This window comes from Balaenoptera borealis (assembly GCF_965194805.1).
Source record: "Balaenoptera borealis genome assembly, chromosome: 5".
Classification (NCBI taxonomy): Eukaryota; Metazoa; Chordata; class Mammalia; order Artiodactyla; family Balaenopteridae; genus Balaenoptera; species Balaenoptera borealis.
The window spans coordinates 15,198,652-15,220,509 of NC_138862.1; the positions used below are offsets into that span (position 1 = coordinate 15,198,652).

The following is a 21,858-nucleotide window of genomic DNA, read 5'->3' on the forward strand; positions in this document are numbered from 1 at the left end:
GGAAAGAGGTTCGGATGGAAGTGGTAAATAAAATAATGGGCAAGCCACATGTGGACTAAAATAAGTGCCAGATTCAGACTTAAAGCCTGCTACCAGATGCAGCTGTACAATTGAAGTATAGCAACTCACCTGACACTATAAAGCCTGCCACCAGATGCAGCTTGTCACTTGCCACTCACTGATAGGGCTTTGATATGAGTCTGTAAGCAACTGATTTATCATGGTCTCTGTGCAGTGAAACCTCTCTGCTAATGATAATCTGTATTTGCAGCCATCCCCAGCGCTAGCATCACAGCCTCAGCTCCACCTCAGATCATCAGGCATTAGATTCTCATAAGGAGCAAGCAACCTAGATCCCTCATGTGTGCAGTTCATAGTAGGGTTCACACTCCTATGAGATTATAATGCCACTGCTGATCTGACAGCAGGCGGAGCTCAGGCAGTAGTGCGAGCAATGGGGAGCAGCTGTAAATACAGATGGAGCTTCGCTCACCGGGCAGTGTGACCCTGTTCCTAGTAGGCCATGGACTGCTACTGGCCCGTGGTGGGGGGGGTTGGGGACCCCTGCTATAAAATAACTGAACAGTACTCCTCAACTTTTAAGGTCATCATATACAAGGAAAGTCTGAGAAACTGTCATGACCAAAAGGGATCTAAGGAAACATTACAACCAAAGGTAATGTGGTATGCTGGATGGGATCTTGGAACAGAGTAAGAATAATAGCTAAAAACTAAGAAAATCTGAATAAACTATGAACTTTAGTTGCTAATAATGTATAAGTATTGGTTTATTAATTGTGACCAATATCCCATACCGATGAATGATGTTAGTAACAGATGAAACTGAGTAAGAAGTATGGAAACTCCCTGTATTAGCCTCTCAATTTTTTTCTAAATTTAAAATTATTTTAAAACATAAACTATACATAAAATATGACAATATGGACTGTTTATCTCAAAAAAGTCATAAAATTAATTATTGAATGGATACATTTTGATCAATTTTTTATTATAAAATTAGTATATGGGACATTTATTTACCATATTTAATGTTAACCAATTTTTGTTAATATGTCATTTAACCCATTTATACCAAAGAGGAAACCAAGGGTTAGAAAGGTCCTTTGGTATTGTTTAAACTGATACCGTGTGAACCTGAGAGTCTCCAAAATATTTGCAGACACATCTGCTCAATGAGAGTTTTTAGTTATGATGGATTATCTAGATGACAACTGCAATTATGACTGACCCAAGTGATTGACGCAAATGATTATCTAAATTGAAAATGTTAAACATGTAATGTGCTTGATGTGCATCTGACTTCTTTCAGGTTGGCTTCTCCAAATTTTAAATTAAGAATATTTGGTCAGTAATACAGTTACTGGTTGAATTATGTTTACTATTTATACAGATATAGGATTTTTTGCAGTGATAAGTTTCAATTTAAAGAAATTCAACACTAGGTTTTAGTTTTTTAAATCATGTGGTAGAGACATTGATTTGCCTTCATGAAAATGACATTTTACACTGGAATAATTTTCAAAATGAAGGTCAAATGTGGTCACGGTACACTGTGCACATGTAGAGTTCATAGTCAAAAAGCCAGTTAGTGGGATATTGAGCCTTACAATATGCAGAGACATTCAGGCAAAATCAAATGAAAGAAAGAACTTGCTGAAATCTTCTCATATTTGGATCAAACGTAATAAGCAGATCTGATCTTTGTGTAGCTCATTAGTAAACATAGATATAAATAGGCAGTAAAGAACAGTACATTTTAATTTGCCATATTTTACTTAGGGGCATGCTTTCAAGTGTTTTGACTTATTAAAATATTGAATCAGATTAAGAATAATTTTATTGTTAAAATTAAAAAATGATAATGATAAATGAATGTTTCAAGTAATGGTGCATCACATTCAAAATCTGACAAAAAAATGACAAGTGGAGGACAAATTATGGAAGTGTAGCTTTCTGCTAGTATTTCTAACATCCAGAATTTAGTTTCAAAATTTAATATTATCTACTGTATAAAAGTAATTATAATTTAAAGTTTATCAATTGTGCAGTCTTGCTTGTAATTAATTTGTTAATTTATTTTGGTTTCATGGTTTTTGTAAGAACCATAAGCATAAAAGTTTGTACCACATTTATGTCTGAACATAATTGAAGTAGTACAGTATTATAATAAAAAAAAATTTAACTTATTTTTCAAAGGTATTTGAACATAATTTATAGTTAGAAGCACTGTGCTAATACTCCAGTTGAGGAGTTTTCAATTATAATTGGTAAATGTCATGCCCTTACCCTGCTTTTTAAGAAATAACATTGCCTAATTGCAGAGAGATAAGAGCAAAACATTCATCATTTTTATTTCAAAGCCGTTCACCACCTACTCACATAAGACTGAGTTTAACCAGCAATGTACAATATTTACACTGCAGGTTCTTGTCAAGGAGTATAACCTCAAACTCAATCTCAAGTCTCAAAAGCTCTACTGAAAGAATTAATATTAATGTAAAATTACCTTGAGGATATACAACCCATCCATTCATATAGATCAGTGACTCTGTCTTAGCTGCATACTAAAATCACCTAAGGCACTTAAAAAATACTGATGCCTGGCTCCCATCTTGAGCTATTTTGATTTAATTGGTTGGATGTGGGACTTGATATGGTTAATAAGTTCCCTTATATGATTGGAATTAAAAAGCAAAAAACAAGAACCACTGGAATAGAAACTAGAAAGCAGTGTTTCTGATCCCAGTCTGCATATTAGTATCACAGGAGGTGCTTTCAAAATAGTGATGCGACTATAACAAAATATAACAAAAACAAAAATTCTGACACTAGGGCCCTACCCCCTGATTCTGGTTTAATGGGTCTGTGGTGGGACCCAATTTGCTGATATTGTTTCAAAGCTCCTACAGGTGATTCTAATGTAAAGTCAGGGCTGAGAACCATAGCTCCAAGATCTGGGCCACCTTATTTAGACTCCTGTAGAAGAAGAACACTTGGTCAAATGTGTCTACTATACTTACTGCAGGGATGTTGTTCATTGTATTCCACAGTGAAAGAGATTTCTTTCTGGTGTCATAAGCAAGAAGAGTTATGCAACTCCTGAAGAAATGTATTTGTTTTTATTGCCTGGACACTCTGCATTACTGCTAAAAGGCTTAGGTGCAAATTCAAGGCCAATGCTTAGCAAATGGGGAACATATGTTGTGGACAAACTTCATGTCATTTTTATCTTCTATTTCCTATTCTTGTGGTACCCTGTCCCCCAAAATTCCATTTTCTTTTCATTAATCACAAGGATTCTTGTTTTGTTTTCCTTTTTTTTTACAAGTCTTCTTCAATTATTTCTGCTGCCCTATGAGACTGAAAAAAGAAAGGAGAGAAGGAAATGGGAGGGAGGAAGATAAATTCAAGGATTTTTATAGCATATACTCAACTGTGTGCAGAAGCAAAAAAGACACGCGTTTAACACAGGTTTGCATTAGAGTGGACTCAAATTTCCCTGAATGGATTCACAGAAAAGTCCATTTGAAATACTGGCATGTAAGTAGCCTTAAAAAAGTTGGAATTTGAGTAATAATGAAAGATAATAAATTTGATAGACTAGTTGGTGGTATTAAACCTAATTTAGTTGGATTTTAGATTACCCCCAAATGTATTCCTGGAATAGAACATTTTTTTTTTTTTTAACAAATGAGATGTTTAAATTGTTACGTAGTATATTTCATTACATAAATCCAGTCTTTAACTCTGTAGAAAAGTATTCAAACTGTGAATTTATAATTTAGGAAGATATAATTAAATGCCAATCCTTAAATTAGTGGATGGCCTAACTAAATGAAGCATTGTATTTATTAATTAATTCATTATTCATTCAAACAATATTTCCTGGGCAGGTTACTACTGCCCGAATCTGGGTCAGCCTCTCTGCTATGCAGTGTGATTCTAGCTGTTAACAAAATAGATGGTCTCTGTTCGCATAGAATCTATACTCTAGATGGGAAACAGACTTAAATGAACATAAATAGAAATGTATATTCATTTAGAACTGGTGAAAAATGTTATGGAGAAAAATGCATATTATTATAAAAGACTAAAACAATGGCAGAGATAGCAGGTGGAATTGGAGTGTAATATATTCTGATAGTTCAGAAGTTTCTCTTGTGACAAAATTTGGATCAAAATCTAAAGGAGAATGAATAATTCTCAAGTGGGCAATGTGTATGTGTTGACATGAGTGAGGGGAATTGGGAAAGCTCTTTATGTAGAGGGGATAGCATACATTAAAGTCAATAAAAGAATAAAAATTTCTATATATGCATGTGTATTCATACATTTACTTACATACAATTTCAAATCAATCTAACAGGCGTTCAATTCAAACTTTTTCCATTCACTTGTACTTGTTAAAACTTGAACTGGACAAGGAGGGAGACAGAACAGTAACTTTCAAAATAGAATACAGTAAGTTAGCAGAATATCTGAACATTTTACGGAGTGAAACTCTTGAAGGGGGAGAAAAATAAGGCAAAATGAGGATGCTTTGTGAATCCTAATTCTTCCAGTCTGATGTTCTACCTCCACTCCTATTTACTTGAAGCTGATGCTGCAAGTAAAACTCAGACACATTTTTGCAAAAGTCCCTCAACCTAAATTAGATTCTCTAAGACCTCAGAACAAGTCTCAAGAGGACATGAGGATAGAGTAAGTCAGCAGTCTGTACTGTCAGATTCCTCTCACTGATGGTGATCTAATCATAGACAATTTGTGTTCAGGATGGAGGTGTGGATTCTTACATATATGTACAGTCCAGACTATTCCTATGAGCTCCACAAAATCTAATTTCCTATGTTCTTTACTGGGATGGCTCACAGGCTACTCAACTTCACATCTGAAACTTAACTCTTGACCTGTTTCTACAAGGTCGCCGATTCTTCAGTGTCTCACACCTCAGTACTTGCATCCCTGGGTACAATGGTGCTCATACCAATGGTATGACAGTCATCTCTGACACATTTCCCCACCTCTAGTCCATCACTCACCCTTGTCAGTTATAACTCCTATACATAGCACAATCTATCCTGTCCTCTACATTGCACTATTGATACTTCTAACTTAACTTCCATCATCTCTCATTTGGATTATTGCAGTAACTCTCTAACTGGTTTCTTCATGTTCAACTGTATGCCTTTCTAGTCTATTCCCACCAAATAGCAATGTTTTCAAAAAAGTTTTATTGGAGTATAGTTGATTTACAATGTTGTGTTAGTTTCAAGTGTACAGCAAAGTGAATCAGTTATACATATACATATATCCACTCTTTTTTATTTTCTTTTCCATATAGGCCATTACAGAGTATTGCGTGGAGTTCCCTGTGCTATACAGTAGGTCCTTAATAGTTAGTATGTTTTTTAATGCAGTTTTGATCATGTCAGTTCGATGCTTAAAATCTTTAACTGATTTTGCTTTGATCTTCTGAGAAGATTATTAAATGGTTCACTTGCCCTACGTATCTGGACTTTGCCTATATTTGCAGCCTCATCTGCCCGTCAGCAGTTCTCACTTCCCTCTTGCTCAAGGTCTTCCAGCTGCATTAGCTCCAAGCTCTCTTTGGCCTCAGTGCCTTCACCCAGACACTCTTTCATGCCCAGAATGCTCTTTAACCCACTCTTTATCTGATGGTCTGGCTAATTCCTACTCAAGCTTCAGGTTATGGCTTAAATATCACTTTGTCAGAGAGCCTTTTCTTCACCTTGTAATTAAAATTGAGGTCTCATCTGTTTACACTCTCTTTATACCCTGTTTTCTATACCCTATATTTTTTATCTATAGCTATATCTCAATTTGTAATTACATATTTTTGTGCTTGCAATTGCTTGTTTAATATTTACTACTCTCACCAAAATGTAAGCTCTGTAAAGACATGGGATGGAGTCATGTTTAGAAGATATGTATTAAAATTGGGCAGGGGTCAAGCCAAGGATTGCTCTTTTGCATTCTGCTAAGGGATTTGTATTTTATCTTGGAGGAAATAGAGAACTACTGAAAAAATTTAAGCAAGGTGGTGGCGTGTTCAGAATTTGATTCAGCAAAGTCTTTATGGTCCCTAGTGGAGGTTGAGCGACATAAGAGTAATACCAGAGGCAAGGAGACTAGGTAAAACATTATTGAAATGATTCAAGTAGGAATGTTGAAAGGCAAACTAAGGCATAGTGATGTTAGAACAGGAAACATATTTAATGAATTATAATGAGGTGTCAACCAATAGTTGGGCTCCCAGGGAAGCAGACTCTGAGGTGGAGATTAGATTGTGCATTGGGTTTTATAGAGTACTCTTGGGATCAACACTTATGGGAAAGAAGGGAAGGAAGAGAATTGGAAATAAGAAGTCAAGTTGTAGTACAGACTCAGTGAAATCATAAGCTAGCCCCACAGTGAACTCTGGAGCTGGGATCGCCCCTTAGAGTTAACCCCTAGTTGGGGCTAGTGGGCTAGACCTTTACACTCCTATATTGATCAGTCATTCATTGGATATAGGCTGTCCCCATGAATGGGGAATGCTTTGGGTGAGATGGCTGTTTTCAGGCAATACCTGAAGGTGGCTGACAGGTGAGATCATTTTGCTGTTGGCACTCTTAGCAGGTGGAAGAGGCATTTGGGTGCATAAGAGCTCCACAGGTTCCTATTGACTGAGGGGCTGAGAGAAACAAAGAAACCTGGGTGATAAACAGAGTGAGGCCTGCGCTGAAGATAAAAGATTAGAAACTTATAGCCCAATAAGACATAGCAGAAGCTATGGCCCTTGGTGAAACTCCCTAGAAAGCATGTGCTGGGGGAAAAGAGTATCGAGGTATATATGGAAGCCTGAAAAACCAGACAAAGCAAACCTGGGTCAGGGCACTTATGGAATGAAAAGACTGAGGATGAACATGTAGAGAAGTGGTAAGCAGGATAATATAATAAAGGCAAAAGAGACAAACATTACAGCAAACATTTCCTGGGTGCTTGTCAAAGCCAGGTCTTTGCACATATTCCATAAACTTAATCTTCAAGGAAGCCCTATGAGGTTGGTATCATTATTATCCTACTTTTGGAGAACAGGCAACTTTGAAAAGTTCAAAACATACCCAAATTTGATGGTTAAGCCATCAAGCCAAGACTGACACAAACCTCTCTCCAAAGCACGTCCTGTTTACTGCCTCATCTAGAAGATGGTGGTTTATTTTGAACTTTACAGAAAGGACAATTAAGCAAGAATATGGAAGTGTTCTTTGGAGATAGCAGTTAGGATGTCCCAGAATTCTGTCACATTTCTAGAAAGGGGAAAATGTGAAGGTGGACCAAAAGATGTATATGAATACATAGCAGGGAATACAGATCTGACAAGGTGGAATTTTAATATGGAAGAGAATTGAGTATGTTTGTATTCTAAAGGACAATTCAGAGAGACAAAGAGGGTATAGGTACAATGAAAGTAGGGGATGATCAATGGACCAAGGGCCCCTGAGGAAGTAGGGGATAAGATTCACAGAAAAGTTAGAGAAGAAAACAATATCTCCCCTTAAATGTAAAGGAGAGAAAGTAAAGATAGTGTTGACGATTGGCTTTGAGTGTGAGAGCAAAAAAAAAAAAACTAAAGCTCCTGCATTAATTATGTTTCTCATATTATACTTATACTTAGGATGTGCCTCCATATTCTAAGTAAACATATGCTCTTACTTGTGTTTATCTTTAATACAGACCAGATGTTCTGTCTGATAAAAAAATCAAACAGTTGGAAGTTGGAAACTTCCAGGACAAAATAAAGACAGGAGTAAAAATTAGGTAGAATGAGGAAGAAGAAATAGAAGTAATAAGTCAGAGTAGTGTTGGCAAATCCCTTCAGGGTGGGAATGGTTAAACTTGTGTCTCAACAACCTCAAACAAAGGGCCGAGAAAACCCTTCATCCTTAGTTGGTGTTAGGAAACTATGAACTACACAGAAGTCATCTGTTTCCTCAGTGATTCACATTTCTTAGAGAAGAAGTTCTTATTTGGTGTAGGATGGTACTAAGAAAGTAACAACATCAGCAACAACGATAGATAGATGATAAATAGATAGATGATAGATAGACAGATAGATAGATAGATACATACATACATACATACATACATAGATACATACATATATAGGTGGACCACCCTTCTTGGAAACTTAATAGTTTTCACATGTTCTAATTAAATTAATGGGTTCTTAAAACCTGAATAGTGTTGGACCACCCATCATCTCTTGACTTATATTTGAATAAAATGGAGGACCTTTCGGAAACTGTAATGCCTCCCACCTGGAGCATGCTTGGTGTGCCTACTTTCAAATAGTTTTCATCCTTGGAATGGATTCCTTGCAGTAGAATGTGAAAGAAAAAGAGGAAAAGTTCACACTTCCCAAATTAAGCCTACTCCCCACCTCATGTCTGAACCATGGCAGGAATGTGACCATCAAAAATGACAACTTGACTCTCAGATTTTGAAACCATCTCAATTGAATTTTACTTGCTTTGAAAATTTGAAAACTATCGAAGGGATAGCACTAAATTTCAGGTTTAATCCCGTTCATATGAAAATTCTTCTGAATTCTTTTCTATCCTCCTGTTTTTGAGTCAGACTAGAAAGAGGAGGGAAGCATCATAAGTTAGAGACCATATCTATTCCTGGATCAGTTACCGTGCAGCTAGTCTAGCCAGGTGCTCTGAAAACCTCACATTCCTCATCTAGCAAATGAGAGACTTAAGCCTGATGACTTTGAAGCTGCCTTCCATCTCTAAAAATTTTTCTGTTACCTGGATTTAAGTAATTACACATCTAATCCAAAGGTCCACTTTCATTTTGCTCCATAAAAATGGAATATACATTTTTGGCTTTGATAAATATGATATATTCCAAGCTGCTGTTGAAGAAACATCTAATGAACATTTATAACCTAAACATTATTTCACCAGAGAGAAAGGTGTTACTCAACAGATAATATAATAATTACCAGTAAATTCAATAATAAGAAGTGCTTCTCCTTGTTCTTGCTTTCTGGATCTTAGAAATAAACTATGAAATCTGAATGTCTTGCTTAGGATGCCTCTTTTCATAAAGTATCAGTAATTTTAGTAGAAGTCTTGAAAATAATACCTGAACACTTATTTGATTCAAGAAGTCGTTATTAAAACCAGGATTCATGAACCACATTAAAGAGAGGTGGCTTAGATTAGAAGAAAATAATAGATCATCTGAAGTCCAAAGTGTTTTGCAAACGCTCTCCAAAGAACTGGCAAGGTGTTGGTGTTTTCTTCAGTGGTGGCTTAACATATATATTTATACTTTTATATCAGAGTGATTTTTAGACAGGAGGTTTTCAGCTCTGTAATTAGCAATCCACAATGGAGGTTTTGGCACATAATCACAGCATTCCTTAGACAATAATAATATGAGAAATACTAACGCTGAATGCAGTATTTCTTGGCACACCTCTGGTTACGTTCTTATTGGCTGAGAAACAATTATATATGACTAGTGAGTAATTCATACGTAGTATGAAGTGAATGCGAGTGTACGAGGGCAGCATGCATGTACAACAGGTACTTCTAGTTAAGCCACGTTCAGTCATTGCTGCAGGTTTGGACTAAAATGTTCTGGGCAGTAACAGTGGAGAACACCATCGGAGATCGCTGTAGCCTCACGGAGACCTCCCCGTTCTGGGTCGTAAGCAGCTTCCATTGCATATTGGATCCGTATTTAAAGCAGAGGCCATGGCATTTGACCCGCTGCAAACCGCTGGACTGGCTCTTGGGTTCTTCGGCATGGTGGGGACTCTGGCCACAGCACTTCTGCCTCAGTGGAGAGTATCAGCTTTTGTTGGCAGCAACATTATTGTCTTTGAAAGGGTCTGGGAAGGGCTCTGGATGAACTGCATCCGACAAGTCAAGGTTAGGTTGCAGTGCAAGTTCTACAATTCTTTGCTGGCTCTCCCACCTGACCTGGAAGCAGCCCGCGCCCTCATGTGTGTAGCTGTTGCCTTATGTCTGATTGCTCTGCTTATTGGCATCTGTGGCATGAGGAAGATTCAGTGCACAGGCGCTAACGAGAGGGTTAAAGCATATCTTCTGGGGACTTCGGGAGCCCTCTTTATCCTGACGGGCATCTTCGTTCTCATTCCGGTGTCCTGGACAGCCAATACCATCATCAGGGATTTCTACAACCCAGCCATCCACATAGGTCAGAAACGAGAGCTGGGAGCGGCACTCTTCCTTGGCTGGGCAAGTACCGCTGTCCTCTTCATCGGAGGGGGTCTGCTTTGTGGGTTCTGCTGTTGCAACAGAAAGAAGCAAAAGCACAGATATCCAGCCGCTGGGCGTCCTGCGCCACACACAGATAAGGGACAACAGAACCGGACAGTGCTTAGTAAGACCTCCACCAGTTACGTCTAACACCTGCTTTTCACTCAAACTGTGGGTTATGATCAATGTGTTTTATAGAGGCTTGCCAGAAACTGTAAGTACATCAGGCAGGAGAACTTGCTTTATGACTGTTTTCAAACTGAGATGAAAAGTTTAAAGGGCATATAGATTGTAGTCATCTGTGAGAGGAATAAAAAGGACTTGCTTTAGACATTCTGACCTCATGTGTATTAAATGCATTTACTATTACTGGACTCACATAATCCCCATTCCAATTTGTGTAGTCTAAAATCAAGTATGTCCATAATCCTTAGTATAATGATAGACTCTTTTTTGTCCACAACCATATATTATCTGTTAAGAAATCCGAATTCTATTGTAATTGATAAGCCCTAGCAATAGAACATATTCTAAAATATAACCTAACTTATTTTTTCTCCAGATTATTTCTTATACTAACATGGTAACAGCTAAAATGATGACTTTTTTTCTTTTTAAAACAAGCTGCAAATAATAGACATCAAATAAGGACTTTTAATTGAATTTATCAAAATATGAAAATGTTTGTTCAGTGAAAAGAGTTGTTTCTCTTTTAGGAAACTCAAATGTACTAGAAATTAAACACTTTTAGGAAGAAGGGAGCTCTGATATCTGTTAGGATATTCAAGAAGATGATTTTAAAGCATCTAACTTATACAGTTAAACTTGCTTAGAATTATATATTCAAAGGAAAACAATTTATAAATGAAAAATAATATGCTTTCAGAACCTATGATGTGCACCTACAAGCAAACAGAATTATCTGTCTTGATAAGACACATCAGTAGAATACTATGAACACTCAATTCTCATCAATAGGAAACACAGTCCCAATCAGGGAATTGAGGTTTGCGTGTTGAAGGGAGTGGTTTCTATTCCTTGTTTTATTCTTTAGTCATTGCACATGTCTACACACTCTAAGTAAAATGAAGAATCAAAGTCATGATTCAGGCAGTTAGTCAGGCCAAAGTAAGTATCTCCTTTTGTATTCTCTAATAAATAAATAGGTATGGATAAAGCATTTTGTTTTGCTTGAATTATATGCAGTATTTTCTCAATTCTTCACTTTCCATGTATTTAACATGCTAATATTGGGTCATAAGTGTGGGGCTTGGGGGAGATGGATAGTCAAGTGTTTGTGGGGCAAGACCACCCCTATGGGATGCTTCTGAATATCTCCAGTGTCTTGTGAACCAATTAATGTTTATATATTCAATTTTAACTCTTCAAATATTGTGTTTATTTTATAATAAAGATGTATTTCATTTACAACATATAATTTCAGTGAAGAGATTAAATTTGTTCACCAAATATTTATTGTATGTCCATGCTTATTATAATAAAATAATAAAATAAAATAGTTACATATTTTCAGTGATGTTGGTCTACTTCCCTGCGGGGTTAATTTGAAAATGAAGTTCTGTCCTGAAAAGATCATCTAATAACTCTGAAGCATTAAATCAGAGATAACTCAAGGCTAGATGTTAAGGTCAAACCCTCATTCCATTCTACAAACCACCAGCAAGACTTCAATAAGGCAAACCCTTGGTAACATAAAACTGTATTTTAAAAATTAGTAATACATTAATGATATAGGCCAAATAAATGTAAATGTCTTCAAATAATAGCAATAAAAATAAGAAAACCAATAATTTAGATAGATTTTTCCTAAGATTGCTTTATTTTTCAGACTTAATTGAGAAAGACCAAAACATTGGGTGCGTTGAAAAGGAGTCATTTATCTTACACAAGCAAATACATAAGACATCAGGACAAGCAAGATATATGCTTAAGGGTTGTCACGGAATCATTTGTCTTACCCTTTGGCTCACTAGAAGAAGTAATTAGTCTGTCAGGATGGGTTCCAGAATCTAAATGAGGCATGATATCCTGCTAGTCAGAGAATCAAAGAGTAAAATTGTGTAACTCTAGGTAGAGTCATAAAATTACTAGAGACAACATTAGCTACTGAATATGGGGCAAAGTTTTAGGGACTAAGAATTCTTTTCCTTGCCCTTTCATTAATCAGAGTATACTTTGGAAAAAAAATTGTTCCTTCTCTCTGCTGTACTATTTTTCCTTCTACACACACACAAAAAATTAATAATTTTCAATGAATTTCAAGGTGCATTGTAGATGTAAATCTCATACCACAAACCCAGGTGTGGAAGAAATGCATCTTTTTTTAAAAAATCCAATTTAAATTCAACTTCTTGGGTATTTTCCCATGTATTACACAGTTTTTGGGGTCTTCTGCAGGGATAAGCAGCGGCTGATTGGTGGGTTCAGGGTATCAGTCCATGATCATCACTCCATAGATGTACTGAGAAGATGTCTATTATGCCTGCTCACAAGGTCCCTTTAGGCTTCTCTGCTTGGTCGATTTTCTGTCATGCTTGGCAATCTTTTCTTGAGACTCTCTTGTTCTCGGCTGCTTGGATCGGTGGATTTCAACCCTGGCTGCATATTAATAGAATTGCCAGAGGAACTTTGAAAACTACCAATGCAGCCAGTGTCCAGATGACCTATGACATCATTTCCCAGAGTCATGGCAGGAATCTGACCTCCTGACTTGGTTACCAGCTGTCTACAAGCAGTGGTAAAGCAAATTTTGCCTTCTCCCATAGGAATTAAAAAAAAAAAATCACCTCCACAAATCTCCTCCTCCATTGTCAAAAATTTTATACAATTTCATAGATGCTTAAGCATTCAGAAGCAAAAATGCATAAAAAGACTGAAACTTCTCTAGGTGATCTTGCTTTCCGCTTTGCTCTCTACTCCCTATCTAGAGAACCAGTGAACTGCATTGCTAACTGCCTTCTGGAATGGGGACCAGAGAGAGGGGGGAAATATACTATTATCCAGCCACACATGGTTAAAATGTTTTCAAAGACTAACCCTTTGTAGGTTAAAAATTTAATTAAATGCACACTAATAATGCTTTTCTTTTGCAGAAAGATCTTGATACATTTAAAAATATTTTATTGGGCTCACTTGCACTCCTCAGCTACCACATACTGTAGACAGTGCAGAGAGCATTATCAACATATTTTAACTAAGAGAACTGAAAATTACAAGGTTGTATGACTTGGCCAAAATCATATACCAACATTGAGAAATCAAGAAGTCAGCCATACTAAGTAGAGACTTAACAAATATTTGAGGAATGATCAAGAAACTATATACATCAGTATAGTAATTTGAGATTTTAGCTAATATGAAGCTCCTCTTCCCACAGGGAAGAGATGAAACAATAGAACTCAGAAGTTTAAAGACAGTTCTTGTTTTTTTAGTCTGAAAAACCTAAATTCTGAGGAGACTGTGGGCAAAGTATAAAATGGCTCAGTCAGAATCAGGTTTTTCTGAATCTTAAGATTATACAATGATTTCTTTGGATGAAGGTAAAATAAAAAGGAGCAGAGTTAAGATGGTCTAGATTTCAGTGTGTCCCTGGGAAGAAACCTATGGACCCTCCCTAGTTCAGTTCTTGGGAAGTGAGATGCAGAGAAATGACAAATTCTCAGATGGGTTTGAGAATTTAAGGACAGAAATGATCTGTGTCCTGACCCAGGTGGAACAAAGGATGTTGACAGTTTTCCTCATGCACTCACAGTGTTGGGAGATAAGAAACATCTCTGTGATGTGTTTAGTCTGTCAGGCCAAGAGATAATCTTGCCACGTTTTCCACAGCTAGAACACTATGGGAAGAGAAGAATATTTCCTACTCCCCTTAAAATGGAACAGAGCATGCAAAAAGTCCTGGTTGTTGGGATTAAGTGAGAACACAGCAGTAACACACATGGATGGAGAAGGTTGGGGGGCAGGGAGGGTGTCCATGGCCTGTTTGTCTTCAGATCTATTCCTTGCCTTCCTCTGCTCTAATCTGTATCCTAAGGATGTTGGTCCCTGCAGGTTGTGCAGTGGTATGCCAAGAGTGGGTGGTGGCAATTGTCCTTACCAGGTATAGGCAATAAGGGGTAACTCTATCTGTAGAGAGTTTAAAAGCAATAATAAATCCACCTAAATATCAGATCTGTTCTTTATAATCTTTACATAAAGGCCTTTCTAAAAAATGTCAGTGATAAAGCACTCCTTCTCAGAAAGAAAAAAAACTGTGTTGGTCTAAGTCCTGCAAATCACTGTAGTTACTGTAGATGTAGAAAATAGACAGATAGACAGATTGACAATAGATGATAGATAGATAGATAGATGATAGGTAGATAGATAGATAGATAGATAGATAGATAGATAGATAGATAGATAGATAGATGATAGGTAGATAGAGCCAGCAAAGAGCTGAATTGTGTCCACTGCTAAAATTCATACATTTAAATCCTACCCCCAGTATCTCAGAATGTGACCATATTTGGAGATAAGTTCTTGAAAGAGATAAAGTTAAAATGAAGACATAAAGGTGGGACCTTAATTCAATATGACTAGTGTTCTTAAAAGAAGAGGGTAGTTGGACACAGACAGGAGCAGAGGTAAGACAATATGAGACACAGGGAGACAACAGCCATCTACAACCACAGAGAGAGATCTGGATCAGAGCCTTCCTTCACGGCCTTCAGAAAGAACCAACTCTACCAACACCTCGATCTTGGACATCTAGCCTCCAGAACTATGAGAAAATAAGTTTGTGTTGTTTTAACCACCAGGTCCGTGGTATTTTGTTACAGCAACCCTAGCAAACTAGATAGATATAAATAGATGATAGATAGATGGTAGATAGATGATAGATAGATAGATAGATAGATAGATAGATAGATAGATTGATAGAAAACCTACAGTGAGCCTTGACACATGGCTATCTGTATTTGTTTCAAGAGAGAATTTTTCCTTACATTCAGCAAGGCTTATTTTTCAAATCATCACTCTGTTTACTTGGTTTTACTGTTTCAATTTCTTTAACACAAATAAAAACCCCCAGTTGCTGTAAAATGACAAAATTAAAGTAACTCGAGTTCTGTTTCTACATCTTGACAGTGTCTCTGCTACAGAAATTGGAGGCACAAACTGTGTATACACTAGCTAGCTCTAATGAGTCTAACCTGTAATGAACTTACTGGGGTTTCTTCAGAGTTACATCTGTAAAGAATACAGTGTTCATTAAAGGATAAATAATAAAAATGTGTTAATTTTAAGCTTATAACTGAAAACAATTTCTCTTACCGAGGAGAGGTATAAGAAAAAATAATTTGTATCTGGGAGTGAGAGAGGCCAGACAGACCACTGAGGTTGCCTTTTCCTGAGCTCCATGCTCAACTGCTGCCCATTAGACTTGGCCAATAAGAGGCACAGGTTAGAGACAGGAAGGCAGTAGTGGTCCGCCCCTTTTCTCTTTGTGGGGGCAGATGCCTCCAGTGATGGCTATGTCTTCTTCCCAGCTTTGCCAGAATGGGCCACTTGTAGGTCCAGCTTCTGCCAATTGCACATCATCTCTTGGGTCCAACAATCATTGCTTTTCTTTTAGTTCCCTCATCTTCAGGAAAACAGCAGTTTTCTGCTATCATTAGGTCTGGTAGGCTCCATGGTCCTCTCCTTGGTCTTCAATCTCCCCATAACCTGCCTAACCATGTCACTCTATGAAATTCCACTAATTTAAAAATATAGAATGATTTCACTTTTCTTGGTTGGACCTGAGAGACACAACAACTGAAAATCATCCGAAATGGTGCCTCTCAGTCAAATCCAAGGTGAAAAAATAAAGGTCATAAGTATCAGATCAATGACTTGGCTTCACATGAGCTTGGCTTTACAGAACTTAGGTACGACTCTGAGAAAATGAGGGACCCTGACTGAATAAGATTAAGTTTGTATTCCATGGGAGTTTGCAACCAAAATTAAGTTCAGTTTTTAAAAATATTTGCATGGCAAAACACCTGACACTTAGGAGATGGCAAATGTTTGCTGAGAGAATGAATAAATGATGAATTAATGAAAGAAGAAAATAAGAAGCAAATCACAATATAAAGTGCCTTATCTGGGGGCAATCAAAAGTTCAATTCCTAAATGGGTCTAGAGGAGTTTCGTGGTTTTGATACTCTTAGCAGGATAATTTCCAAGAAAATATTTATTTAATGGATTGCCCATTAAAGGATTATTGCAGACAAAACAGGACATCAAGAAAATACATTTAAAATGGGCAAAAGTCTGAATTTAGACTGTGATTTAGTAATGCTCAGAATTTACTGGTTGAAATGACTAGTAAAATATTCAGTAAGAAGCCCGTCATAATATGGATAGGGCTATAGTAAAATGACTAAAACTTTTACCACAATAAAGATGTGTCAGACATTTTATCATGGCTGGTCTCACTGTGGGATGAAGAATGTATTCATCAGTTGAACAAAAACTCCCACACACTCTGAATAACAAGGTTGGTTCTGGAGGTGGATTTGGTAGAAATGAATTTGTCAAATACATTCTGGGGAAAAAATGAAAGGATGTAATAAAGGAGATCTGAAAGTATAAAAGACAGCTGATAATAAAGGCAAGGCACAGCTAGGAAACAGTGCAAACCAAAATAGGGGTGGGATGGGAGGAAAGGCTATGGTGATTGGAAGGGGAGGGAAAATTTCAACTGGTACAGAAGGAGAAACAAAGGAACATTCAGCTTTACAAGGAGGAAAATAATTCTTAGAACTGACACTGAACCTGTGATGAAGATTCTCAGAAGCATGGAGACACCACTGCTATTTATAAAGCCCTTTTCCATCCTCTCCTGGAGCTGATGATGACATGGTTAGAATCATAGAATTGTAAGGTTGAAAAGGATCATGGAAGGAATTAAGGCCAAGACAGGTGAGCCTCTCTAGTTAACTCCTCTTCAATGTGGTCTGACCCAGGGCCACCCTACCTTCCATCAGTAATTCTCCAGACCTAAACCTGCCTCCCTCAGGAAAAACCTGCCTCTCAACTTTCCACTCACCTTCTCTGCACCACCTCTTACTCATTCTATTCCATCACCCTCAACTTGACCTCACACCTGTCCAAGCACTGAGCTTCCATTCGTATTGCACTTTGCACCCTTTGCAATGTCTTCTGATTTGATTCTTCTGCAAATGTTGGGCTCCTGAAGGTTGACAAAGATTTTTTCAATAATCTTGTCACTTTTTCCAATTTTTTTCTGACAATTTTTCTTAAACTATTGCTGAGAACACTTTTCTTTAAGATTTTTTAAGATACATTGCTTTTGTATTTCTTCCCTAGATCCCACATGTATCTACTTCCTTTGAGAACTCATTCATCCCTGTTTTTGCAACTTCCAGTAAATGACAAATGGATTCGTAGAAAGAGCACTGGACAAGAAGATCTGAGTTTATAACATAACTCTTCCATTCAAACTGAGCCTCAGTGTTCGCATATACAAAATGTGGACAGTGAAAAAATACTTTTTAACATGTACTATATGCTTATAAGTAGACTAAAGGCACACACACAGACACACATAATTCTTCTTATTTTTCTTTTATAGGTTAAAAAAAAAACAAAACTGATGCTCAAAGAGGTTACGTAACCTTTCCAAGGACACAACCAGGTCACTGTCCGCACCCACATCAATGCATCTTGAAAGAGTATGCTTTCTTCCATGCGGTGCCCGTCCTCCCCATCTCCCCACATAAGGGGGATAATAGCCATCTTCTCTACCTAGAAGGGCTACTGAGGAGAAAACCGGGTAGTGCCTGTGAAAGCATTTTAATCATAAAGCATTATGTAAGTGTAATACATGATTATTGTTATTATCTCCCAGCAGTCCAAGTCTTTAAGCTCTTTACAGTTCACTTGCTTTCTCTGCCCATAAAGTAACTAACTTGTCTGTCCTGTTGGCCTTAAACTTACACAAACATAATTATCATTATGTTTTCCTATGCTTCATATTTCCCCAATATTTTTTTCCTTCATAAGTATCACAACTTAATTTTTCCCCTAAAACATTGATGACTGCTACACTCTGGTTTTTTAACTGCTGTGGTCCTGGAGTAATAATTAATAGCACCCTCTTTTTCTGTCAAAACTCCCAGTGTGGATGATAAATTATACGGTCACCTAAGATCTCTCATGTGCCTCCTGCTATGGTCCCTATTGTCTCCATTCTTGCTCATCGTGTTTTAAAACCCTGTCCCTTCCCCATTTACATTCATTAATGTTAATCCAATTGCTACTTACTCAGCTTACTGAGATAGTACTTTTTCTCCTCTGCTCATGTCACAAATTCTTCTGTTCCGTATTTCTGAAATACAGAAACACAGATTCTCACCTCCAACCATGGCTATTATCATGTCCCTTCCTTTATTAGAGCTCAAAGGCATTTAAATTTCTAATCCTAAGCTTCACTGTTTACTTTCAATTATCCTTTATCTTCTTTTCTTTCCTCAGCTTTCTTTCTTTATAACTATGAATTACTACTTAGAGTACACACAACTGGGTTCAACCTGTCCCATATGTCATTAATCACAGATATGTTTGCTCCAAACCTGGAGCACACTCTCTGTTGCTTCTGTAATCCATGCCTTCTCCATACTTCTTTTCTCCATCTCTGTTTTGGTAGATTGCAAATGACCATTAATCATTTGCAGTTCCTTCTATTAAGAAGGAACTACTTCTCCAGCCCTGGAATGAGGGTTAACCTCAAGACTAGCTCTCACCAAAAGAATGCAAAGGAAGTGACATTAAACAAGTCCTGGGCTTCCCTGATGGCGCAGTGGTTGAGAGTCCGCCTGCCAATGCAGGAGACACGGGTTCGAGCCCTGGTCCCGGAGGATCCCACATGCCGCGGAGCAGCTGGGCCCGTGAGCCACAATTGCCGAGCCTGCGAGTCTGGAGCCTGTGCTCCGCGGCAGGAGAGGCCGCGATAGTGAGAGGCCCGCGCACTGCGATGAAGAGTGGCCCCCACTTGCCGCAACTGGAGAAAGCCCTCGCACAGAAACGAAGACCCAACACAGCCATAAATAAATAAATAAATAAATAATTAAAAAAAAAAAAAAAAAACAAGTCCTGCATCTAGACCTCATGAGTCTTTCAGCTTTCAGCCTTGCTCTCTTGGAATGCTCCTACCATGTTATTAGTCCAGACCACCCTGATGGGGGATGAGAGGCCAGATAGAGAAGTCCAGCCTTCTGAGCCATCCCAGTAATTCCAGCATTCCCAACTGGGTCCATGAAATAGGAGCGAGACCAATAAACCATGTGGAGCAGAGAAGACCCATCCTGGCTGAGCCCAGCTCCAACTTCTGCCTCACAGAATTTTGGACAAGTGATATTTGAAAGCCTCACTTTACTTCATTCATTCTTTTCATATGACTATCTGTATATCAATATAATATGTTTTGTTTTCTATCTTTCTTATCTCTTTTCATCGATAGGGATATCTTGGAAAATTTTAAAGATATACGTGTGCTTTGCATTAAAAAATCTTACTTAATTTTTGCACTGACCACACAATTTAGGTGTTGCCATCTTTATTTTTTTGGATAAGCACACCCATCACCAAGGACATTAAGCAACTTGAACAAAATCTGCCAATTCATAAATAATTAGATCAAAATTTAAATTATTCATTTTGTTATTTCAATAGCATATGCAATAAGTATTTTTCATTAGATCCAATAGAGACCATAAGGTATCCTGTACCATGGAGAAGTCACTCCAAGAAAACATAGAAACCAAATAAATCAAAGAAACAAATGCAATGCAATCCGTGATAACTGCCATTTGAAAAACAAAATTCTCTGGAAGTGAAGAGGAGAGGGATAATATGGATTAAGAGTGTGCAGAAGCAGAAAACCCTTCTGGAAGAGACAGAAATTGAGACAGACCTTGGGGAGGAAGGGGATTCCCAGGGGTAAAAATAAGTGAAAGAAGGTTTGAAAAGATGTCAAAGTGGAGCTATAAATATGGAAACACCCTTGGTATGTCCAGGGAAACGTGAATCAGAATACAGGCATACACAATAGGCAGCAATTTGAGATATATTTGGAAAAGTTAAGTGTTCAGCATATGGAAGACCTTGGAAACTAGGACAGAGAGTTCTTTATTTGTAATCTGTCAAAGGAACTTGCACAACAGAGTCATATTGTCACAACTCTTCTTAGAAAGCTTCTCTCATTTTAATGGACTTTATTATGGTTTGCCTTATTAATTAGTAAGTTGGTCAAAGCCATCAATATATTAACAAGTACTTACACACACTATTCAAGGAACTGGGCTAGATGTCATGAGACATTTAGAAACAAAAGTATGGTGACCAACAGTAAACATCTGCTCTCAAGAAGTGTTCAGTCCTGTTAGGTCTCTAAAACATATCCTACAGTAAAACAACAGAACAAAACAAAATTTAAAAAACCTGTCAATAATAAAAGTTGTGACTTTCACTTAAGAACAATTTTTTGGATAAAATAAATGTTTGCATATATTTTTGATGGTCCTGATCAAACTGTGAAACACTAAGGAACCCTTACTAGGAAACTCTGCTTCACTGGTACAATAAAAAAATAACACGCTATGATTGTCCCATAAATTCTATGAAAATGAGTGTTTTCACATCTTCAGGTTCCTGTATTCTAGGCATTATCATTTGAGGGATTTTAGTGCCAGTTGTTAACAAAGGCAGTGTGGTGACCAACTTTATGTGCCAACTTGACTGGGTCACAGAGTGCCCAGATATTCGTCTAAACATTATTTCTGAGCGTATCTGTGAGGATGTTTCCAGATGAGACTAACATTTGAATTGGTGGGTTTAGTAAAATAGATCTCACCTCCCCAAAGTGTGTGGGCATCATTCAATCCATTTAGGTCTGGACGACAACCAAAAGCGGAGGAAGGAAGAATTTCTCTCTCTCTATCTCTCTTTTATTTTTCCTGCTTGACTATGGAGCTGGGACATAGGTCTTCTGCTTTTAGACTAGGATTCACACCATCTGAACTCCTGGTTCTCAGGCCTTCGGAGGACTTGGATGAAATTACATCACCAACTCTCCCGGGTCTCTTGCTTGCAGACAGCAGATTGTGGGACTTAACTTCCATAATTTTGTGAGCCAATTTTTTATAAGTACATATGAGAGAGAGAGATAACGATATCCTAATGGTTCTGTTTCTCTCGAGAACCCTAGCTAATACCTGCAGTCTTCTTACTTTCAGAGAACATTCTTCACAATCCCTACAACATGGGCTTAGGACAGGATACTGCAAGACATTTAGATCACATTAGATCTGGAAACTACCAGACAGATCTCCATCTCTAATTGTGGATTGATAGGATCTGCCTTTCCTTAAAGGAATTTCAAGCATCAGTGGGCTGACGAGGAAGTGTTTTTGGAAAATATGGAATACATCTACCCTCTAAAATTCTGAAATCTCCACTGTATGCCAGTGTTTTC

The 21,858-nt window shown here is 37.5% G+C and overlaps 1 protein-coding gene across 1 annotated transcript in view; it reads left to right on the forward strand.

Annotated features, from left to right (window-relative positions):
* The window catches only part of CLDN17 (claudin 17), a 28,176-nt gene extending 15,607 nt beyond the window's left edge, over positions 1–12,569 (forward strand). The window contains exon 1 of the mRNA XM_082391987.1: positions 1–12,569. This exon is cut by the window's left edge and continues 15,607 nt beyond it. Within this exon, the coding sequence (XP_082248113.1) occupies positions 9,795–10,472 (678 nt within the window). The 5' untranslated portion in view covers positions 1–9,794 and the 3' untranslated portion in view covers positions 10,473–12,569.
* The last annotated feature ends 9,289 nt before the right edge of the window (positions 12,570–21,858 follow it).